This window comes from Notolepis coatsorum, assembly GCF_963971535.1.
Source record: "Notolepis coatsorum genome assembly, chromosome: 10".
Taxonomy (NCBI): domain Eukaryota; kingdom Metazoa; phylum Chordata; class Actinopteri; order Aulopiformes; family Paralepididae; genus Notolepis; species Notolepis coatsorum.
In genome coordinates this window covers 136,266,583-136,275,709 of record NC_140174.1, presented here as the reverse complement: position 1 = coordinate 136,275,709, position 9,127 = coordinate 136,266,583, and the positions used below count along the sequence as shown (strand labels likewise).

Here is a 9,127-nt window from a genome sequence, read left to right as displayed (position 1 = left end):
TCAGGTCCGGATTCGGGTCTCTCTTCACTCTGTATACAGTCACGGAAACTAAACTGTGACTGTGTTTACAACCCAGTCCAAAAACAACACCGTCATGAACCTCTTTTTGTCTTAACTTGAGTAACATTATTCATTGTTTATTTATTGATTCATTAATTGAATTACTTTTGCTATTCATCTATGTTTATCTATCAAGTCATTACATTTTACACGATTAATTTAAAAGTGCATTGTGATGAAACGTTTCTAAACGAGGTTTCAAACACATGAGTTTGCATCTAAAAGTTCACGCAACTCTTTTCTTGTGCTCAAACGTGTTCCAGAGGATATATTCTATACAGTGTTCTTCACATACAGTGCTCCAGAGGATATATGTATGCTCCTGATCCTAGATCACTGTGGATGGAAACCGTCAGACTTAAGAGTCCACCAGGGCTGTTGATATATCAGATCCACAGACGTTAATGAGCGCATGGTGACGGCGTAATGTGTTCTAGTTCCTTCTAGTCAGGGATCAATTAACCTCTGTTATTAACGTGTTGATTGACACGTCCATTATGTCTATTGTGTCGCCACTCGCCAGTGTCCCGTTAGATTCTGAACCCCCCCCCCCCTCTTCGAGCTCCAGATTATCATCTGCTGGACTGTTCCCTCGGCGGTTGTCAAGGAGCCCTGCCTTTCAGCATAGCAAACACAGGCGCACCTGTCTGTCAGCGAGCTGCCTACCTGCTCAGGTGTGTCTGCTGATCCCTCATCCCTGACCAGCTCTCTGGATGGAGAGGAGGCAGAGGCTACACAGAAGAGCAGGATAATAGAACAACACTTTAACAGAAAATGCCTCCCAAGAGGAAGAATGATGTTGCAATTAAGATGGAGGATGGTAGGATTGTCTTTAGATTCTTATTATTATAATTGTCTTTACTGTAGATATTTCGTATTATTTATTCCAAAATGTTTCACCCTTGTTGGGTTTGTGTTTCTACATACAATGGTCGTCGTTGGATAGTAATGTATTGTTTTGTAATCACTGAGCAGAAGTGAATGATATGCTCCCTATATCGCTGTGTTCTCTAGTTGGGATGGAGGTTGATGCTGATTCCAGTGAAAGGTCCAGTGAGGGTAAGTCATAAAAACGTTTTATGTTAAACATATATATATGTTATATATATATATATGTTATATATATATATATATATATATATATATATATATATATATATATATATATTAGCAGTGATCAATATACAATATATATTAGCAGGGTCAGATTTTTATGAAAGGGTGGCGAGATTATGTACTGTAATGAATCCAAATTAGTGCAACTGTGTGTTGTGTGTGTATCTATGTGTGTGGGGGTGCCTGTGTGTATGTGTGTGTGTGTGTGTGTATCTATTTGCATATGTGTTTGTGTGTGTGTCTCTCTCTCTCTCTATGTGTATGTGTATGTATACATGTGTTGTGTGTGTGTGTGTGTGTATGTGTGTGTGTCTCTCTCTCAATGTGTATGTGTGTGTGTCTCTCTCTCAATGTGTATGTGTGTATGTGTGTGTGTCTCTCTCTCAATGTGTATGTGTGTATGTGTGTGTGTCTCTCTCTCAATGTGTATGTGTGTATGTGTGTGTATAAATGTGTTGTGTGTGTGTGTGTGTATGTGTGTGTGTCTCTCTCTCAATGTGTATGTGTGTATGTGTGTGTGTCTCTCTCTCAATGTGTATGTGTGTATGTGTGTGTGTCTCTCTCTCAATGTGTATGTGTGTATGTGTTTGTATATACCGTAATGTTTGCACTATAAGCCGCACCTGAATATAAGCCGCAGCAGCTAAATTGAATGATGTGTACATATATAAACCGCACTGGACTATAAGCCGCAGGTGTTTTAATGTTTAATTACCATATGTAAGGGTTCGTGCACAGAGGGGATTGTCGGGAAAGAGATGGCTGTTTGAGGAAGCTCCCGTTTATTAACTTGCAGCAGCTGTGTGCCTGTGAGAGAAGAGCGAGTGAGGTGGTGGACTGTAACCTGTCAAATCCTGTCAAATCCTGTAAAATCCTGTCAAATCCTGTAAAATCCTGTAAAATCCTGTAAAATCCATAGATTTAGGAGGTCCCCTAGTGGCCGTTAGCTGTAAAAATCCATAGATTAGCCACACTGTTATATAAGCCGCAGGGTCGAAAAATGGGGGGGAAAGGCGCGGCTTATAGTCCGAAAATTACGGTATGTATGTTTGCATGTGTGTGTGTGTGTCTCTCTCTCTATGTGTGTGTGTGTGTATATACTGTATGTATGTGTGTGTGTCTCTCTCTATGTGTATGTGTGTGTATGTGTGTGTGTCTCTCTCTCTATGTGTATGTGTATGTATATATGTATATATGTATGTGTGTGTGTGTGTGTGTATGTGTATATGTGTGTGTATGCATGTATATGTGTGTGTGTGTATGTATCATGTATGTGTGTGTGTGTGTGTGTGTGTGTGTGTGTGTGTGTGTGTGTGTGTGTGTGTGTGTGTGTGTGTGTGTGTGTGTGTGTGTGTGTGTGTGTGTGTGTGTGTGTGTGTGTGTGTGTGTGTGTGTGTGTGTGTGTGTGTGTGTGTGTGTGTGTGTGTGTGTGTGTGTGTGTGTGTGTGTGTGTGTGTGTGTGTGTGTGTGTATTGTGGCAGATATCACCCCCCGTCCCATGGCTATGTGAAGGATGGGCGATACTACTGCCACGGGAGGAGAGGAAGCAATTAGGCAGCTGATAGAACACACCTGTGCACCATTAGATCACCCACATCCCACACGCACACACACCAGACACACATGACAAAACACTAAGACAGATAGAGTATTGTGGAGAGGAGGTGAGGTAGGAGCTAAGTACGGAGAGAGAGATTGTTGTTTGACGGAGTTTGTGAGGTGAGAGGTAGTGAGAGGAGAGGTGAAGGCGAGAAGGTGTTCATTGTGTACTGGACCCTAGACTGGCTGAGAAACCCCCTTGTGTACTGACCCTGGACCGGAAGACAACTCTGAGTATTGAACAATCCCTTCTTTTGTACGAGAGCCTGATACGTCACAGTATGTATATATATATGTGTGTGTGTGTGTGTGTGTGTGTGTGTGTGTGTGTGTGTGTGTGTGTGTGTGTGTGTGTGTGTGTGTGAGAGTGCTTGGAAACATTTTGGACGAAGGAGAGATCCCGGAGGAATGGAAAGCGAGCACGACAATAACAATTTATAAAGGGAAAGGAGATGCACTTGAGTGTGGAAAGTACAGAGGAGTTAGACTGCTGGAACATGGAATGAAGGTTTTTGAGAGGGTGTTGGAGGAAAGGCTGAGGAGACTGATAAGTGTGGACAGGAGACAGTGTGGATTCTGCCCAGGAAGATCAACAACCGATGCAATCTTTGTATCGAGGCAGATGCAAGAAAAGTATAGAGAGAAGACAAATAAATTATATCACGTTTTCGTAGATCCGTAAAAGGCATTTGACAAAATACCAAGGAGTGCTATAGAATGGGCGCTTAGGAGGCAGAAGATACCAGAGAGACTTGTGAGAGCTGTACTGTCCCTGTATGTGGGAGCCACTACGAGAGTTAAGACAGTAGCTGGAACATCAGAGGACTTTGGCATTGGAGTGGGTGTGCACCAGTGTTTGGCTCTTAGCCCACTGCTCTTCATTACTATAATGGAGGAGGCTACAAGGGATTCACGAGGAGAAGGACCTGGGAGCTGCTTTACGCTGATGATCTAGTGCTGAGGGCAGATTCTGAGGAGGAAGTGGGGAGAATGTTTGTTGAGTGGAGGGATCGATGGAATGAAGAAGAATGAAGATAAATATCGACAAGACGAAGGTAATGATAACAGGGAGTGAAGGAGAAAGGATTCAGTCAGGAAGATACCCATGTGGAGTCTGTGGAAGAGGAGTGGGAGTCAACTCTGTGCTGTGTAGAGAATGTGACAAATGGTGTCACCAAAGAGAAAATCTGAGGGGAGTGAGGGATTTTAGATGCCCCACGTGTGAGAGGGTAGAGGAGGAGGTGGTTTTACAGAGTAAATTTTACTCAAACTGAGTACAAAACTGTTTGAGTAAAATGTACTCAGTTTGAGTAAAATTTACTCTGGGAAATTTACTGTGTCTAGTGCTGGAGGAGGTGAAGAAGTTTCGCTATCTGGGAGATGTGATGGACTGTGAGGCAGGAGTGGATAGGGCGGTGAGGGCAAGAGTGGCGGCGGCGTGGAGGAAGTGGCGGTAATTATAGGCTATTGTTGAATCGAAACAACATGATACATGAAGACATTGCCCAGTGGTGTGGAGTCATCGCACTGTCCAACCTCACTGTAGTGGGAAAATAGGGACGTAAAACGAAGATGATGATGATGATGATTATGATGATGTGTGTGTATGTGTGTGTGTGTGTGTGTGTGTGTGTCTTGTGTTCTTCAGAAGAGGCCAGGAAGAGAGGTAGAAATAGGAATGCTAAAGCTCCACGGAAAGCCACGCGTGTCATTGAGGACGAGGATGAGGACGAGGACGAGCCACCGAGGAGGAAAGGACGGAAAAAGAAAGCCAAGGCTCAGTACAGTGATGAAGAGGAGGAGGAGGAGGAGGAGGAGGAAGATAACAGGAGTAGGAAAAGCAAAGGTTCTAAGGCGTCCAAGAAAAAGAAAAAGCCTGCCAAAGAGGAGAGTGAGGAAGAGAGCGAGGAAGAACCAAAGAAGAAGAAAAAAGGAGGGAAGGCGGCGAGCAAGAAAGAGAAAGAGGAGCAGAATAAGGACAAGAAGGAAGATGCCAAGGGGAAAGGAGGGAAGGAGAAAGGGAACAAAAAGGACAAGAAAAAGAAGAATAGAAAGTTCAGCCGGTGCGGTATTCTCTGAGAACTCTCTCTCATCCCTGCATGCTCTACACATAACATGAGCTTACTACACTCTCTCCTCCCTGCATGCTCTACACATAACATGAGCTTACTACACTCCCTCCTCCCTGCATGCTCTACACATAACATGAGCTTACTACACTCTCACCTCCCTGCATGCTCTACACATAACATGAGCTTACTACACTCCCTCCTCCCTGCATGCTCTACACATAACATGAGCTTACTACACTCTCACCTCCCTGCATGCTCTACACATAACATGAGCTTACTACACTCTCTCCTCCCTGCATGCTCTACACATAACATGAGCTTACTACACTCCCTCCTCCCTGCATGCTCTACACATAACATGAGCTTACTACACTCTCTCCTCCCTGCATGCTCTACACATAACATGAGCTTACTACACTCCCTCCTCCCTGCATGCTCTACACATAACATGAGCTTACTACACTCCCTCCTCCCTGCATGCTCTACACATAACATGAGCTTACTACACTCTCTCCTCCCTGCATGCTCTACACATAACATGAGCTTACTACACTCCCTCCTCCCTGCATGCTCTACACATAACATGAGCTTACTACACTCCCTCCTCCCTGCATGCTCTACACATAACATGAGCTAACTACACTCTCACCTCCCTGCATGCTCTACACATAACATGAGCTTACTACACTCTCTCCTCCCTGCATGCTCTACACATAACATGAGCTTACTACACTCCCTCCTCCCTGCATGCTCTACACATAACATGAGCTAACTACACTCTCACCTCCCTGCATGCTCTACACATAACATGAGCTTACTACACTCTCACCTCCCTCAATCGAAGATGAATGTATTTCTGTCTAAATAACCTTTCCAGGGTGAAAGGTTATGGTTTTGCTTAAGGGTATGGTTATGGTTATGGTACTAGTTAGACCTAAGCACATGGAATAAAGGAAAATATATTTAATCACTTGAGACCAGAGCGGATATTGCAACAGTAATAGTTAGTCGCCCACTTCCCCACTAATACCTCCCCCATTTTTATGCTATTTCAGATTCTCTTCATTTTAGGAGATGAATGAGAAAAGCAAAATTAGAGTGTTGTCTATATTGTGCCTAGGAATTCTTCCTCTGGCGACGAGTCCGACGAAGAGTCTCTGTCGGAAGGAGAAATGGCGGCGCTGAAGGAGGAAGTAGATGAGAAGAAGAAGCTAATTGCTACCCTAAAGAACAAACCTTGGCGCATGAAGAGGAGGCTCGTACATCTTAAGTAAATTAACTATAACTAACTGGCTGACTTCCTCTCTGCATCCTGTCTGTTTGCTTGTACTAGAGATTGCTTGTAGTTCACTTTTGAATCAGATTTTGAATCCGATTTTGAATCCGATTTTGAGGTTTTTGCTTGCTGTGTCTTTCTCTCTTTGTTTGTTGTTAATAAGTGTCTTATTACAACACTATTTGTTAGCAGCGATCAATCGGCTTGTATAAGTCGGACTGTTTGCCCATTGGTCTGTCGACCAGCAGTTCTATTGGCCACAGGTTTCCATAACTCGTACACCAAGTCCAATTGACACAAGACTTATACAGCTATCTTTGATCGACTTTCCTAGTAGGATGATCCATGTCCAACATGTTGGATTTTCCAATAGGGTCCAGCTGCAGCCCTGGAGAATCCTCTCACTGGCAAGCTTGTGCCAGCCACAGGACCCGCGCTGACGTAAAGTACGGAAGTTTCTCGAGGGGACGTCACTCTACGTTAGAGAGAGGGTCACAGCCTGGAATTGATTGATTGAAAACTTTATTAATGTCCGCCTTGTTTCTAACTGGTTATGCTTAGGCCCTCTTTTGAAGTCGGTTATGCTTAGAGTTTATCTTTAGAGCAGGGCGATAGACCACCAAACAATGTACAGTTTTGCTTGTACGTTGTACAGTTTCCCCCACCCACCCCTCCTACCCAACCCCCCACCCCACCCACCCAACCACCTCCAATGTACAGTAACCCCCACCCAACCCCCCCCCCCCACCCCACCCACCCAACCTCCTCCAATGTACAGTTTCTACGTCAAATGTATATACTCTCTTTTCTAGACTATCTTTGTATCACAGAAACAGTACTGTATTTGCAAATCTGGTATGTCATAAATGTCTAGATGTAGCAGTACTGTCTATCTGTATGTCATGTCATATATGTTATGATGAATTGAAAATGGGGGACCCTGATGTAAGCAAGACAAAAGTCTTTCTCTGGTCTGCATCCCCTTAACAATTGTGTGTATTGAGCTGTACTGTATTGTACCCATTCTGCAATCTGTTAATAACATTTTCAATCAATCAATCAAAACCAGCCCTGATTCCAAACTCTAAGCAAATACCGGAAGTGTTGCGGTGGTCTATAATATCAATGCGGACACCATCCCAGCAGATGGCGGTAGTGAGCAAGCACGCTCACTTAAAACAGTGCAGGTTTGTGGCTGCCTTCGAGAAACTTCCGTACTTTCCGCCAATCAGCGTAGACGTACTTCGAGATACTTCCGTACCCGTAACTGCTCATTTCAGGAAATATGCCCAGGCAAACTATACTGCTCTTAAAGGGGTATTCCACCCATTTTAAGAGGCCAATCTGATTTGTCACACACTTGTAATTGTGGTCCATCCAAAACACAGACATATTGGTTTCTGATATATTAGAAATAATAAAAATGTGTTTGCCCAATATATTAAATATGGTTTAAGTCAATATGTGGACAAATTATCCATATTTTTGTCTTTCTATAAAGGTGCTATAGATAACATTCACTAGAATAGATGTTATCCAATCCAGTGATGATAAATTCATTAATCTATAATTTTTTGGGGAAAAGCAATACTTTTATTCCACACCTTTCTAAAAGCTCTGTGGATGTACTATAAAAGAAAAGAAAAGAAAACGATTATTCTATAATATCAATGCGGACACCATCCCAGCAGATGGCGGTAGTGAGCAAGCACGCTCACTTAAAACAGCGCAGGTTTGTGGCTGCCTTAGAGAAACTTCCGTACTTTCCGCCAATCAGCGCAGACGTACTTCGAGATACTTCCGTACTTTCCGCCAATCAGCGCGCGTCCTGTGGCTGGCACAAGCTTGCCAGTGAGAGGATTCTCCAGAGCTGCAGCTGGAGGCTACTCGGATTTTCTGCCATTTTGCTTCTTTTAGCTTTTCCCCCATCCTACTTCTCAGACTGCCCCACTTGAATATTGGAAAAACACCTTGTAAACAGGAAGTGACAGAAATGTTTAGTCTGTTTGTTTACTTCACACGCAAGGCTAGTCCATGTTAGAGAAGAGGTAGGCAACATTTTGTGTCATTCAGCCTCTAGGGGGCGCTATTCACAGAAATATCATGAAGACAGACATGAAATTTGCCAAATTTCACACGAGTTGGCGCTACAACCAAAGGTCAAAATGTACAACTTTGAAAAGCCATTACAGTACACCGTACAACACAGCAGTTTGTACACATATCCAGCCATCCTTACTCTACAACGTCGGCCTTTGCCACTAGATAATTAGATAACAATATTGGATGCAATGCTCAGGGACAGGTTAACGCAGAAAAGGCAGGGGTTTCCTGCAAATGTCATCCTTGTTTATTCCTCATTGCTTTTTAATTACACCTTATCCTACATCCTTTGCTTGTTGCTTAGCCCTTAAAATGTACACGCTGGGCACCCAAGTGGTGACCCATGTAACGCGCTGCGTCGCGAAGCGGCCGACCCGGGTTCGATTACCGGACCCAGCGTCCTTTGCCGAATGTCTCCCGTTCTTCCTCTCTCTCTCTCTCTACCGGACTGCCCGGTAGAACAAACAAATAAAAAAATCGACCAAAAACATAATTAAAAAAAATAATAATCAAAATGTACACGCTATGTACATATAATGTTGTTTATGATTTTATTAAAGGGCCCATATTGTAAAAATGGCCTTTTCCTGTGTTTTTGTATTGTTCTTACTCAATGAGGGGTTGTCTCAACACTGAGAAAATTGTGAAATATGTATAGTGCAGTTTTTGCAAGAACCCCCCTATTGAAACAAGCCATTCTAATTAGTCACAATTTACGTAATTAATAACATGCATATAGGTGCATGTGAAGAGATCTTGCGCATGTACAAAATGGCGACTCTCTAATTTTTTCTGTAGAAAGTTGAACCTAAAATATATTTCTGACAACATTTTTAAGTGAAGTTTGAGGTGATAATTGCTGAATCTTGAGAATTTTTTTATCTGCAACATCTAGTTTGAC

General features: G+C 43.1%; 1 protein-coding gene across 1 annotated transcript in view; it reads left to right on the top strand.

Annotated features, from left to right (window-relative positions):
* Positions 1–834: 834 nt before the first annotated feature.
* Positions 835–9,127, top strand: part of tmc2b (transmembrane channel-like 2b) — a gene marked incomplete at both ends in the record, with an annotated part of 36,073 nt that continues 27,780 nt past the window's right edge. Inside the window, 3 exons of the mRNA XM_084323200.1 lie at positions 835–880; positions 4,424–4,838; positions 5,968–6,117. Coding sequence (XP_084179326.1) covers positions 835–880; positions 4,424–4,838; positions 5,968–6,117 — 611 coding nt within the window. The remainder of the gene's footprint in view (positions 881–4,423; positions 4,839–5,967; positions 6,118–9,127) is intronic.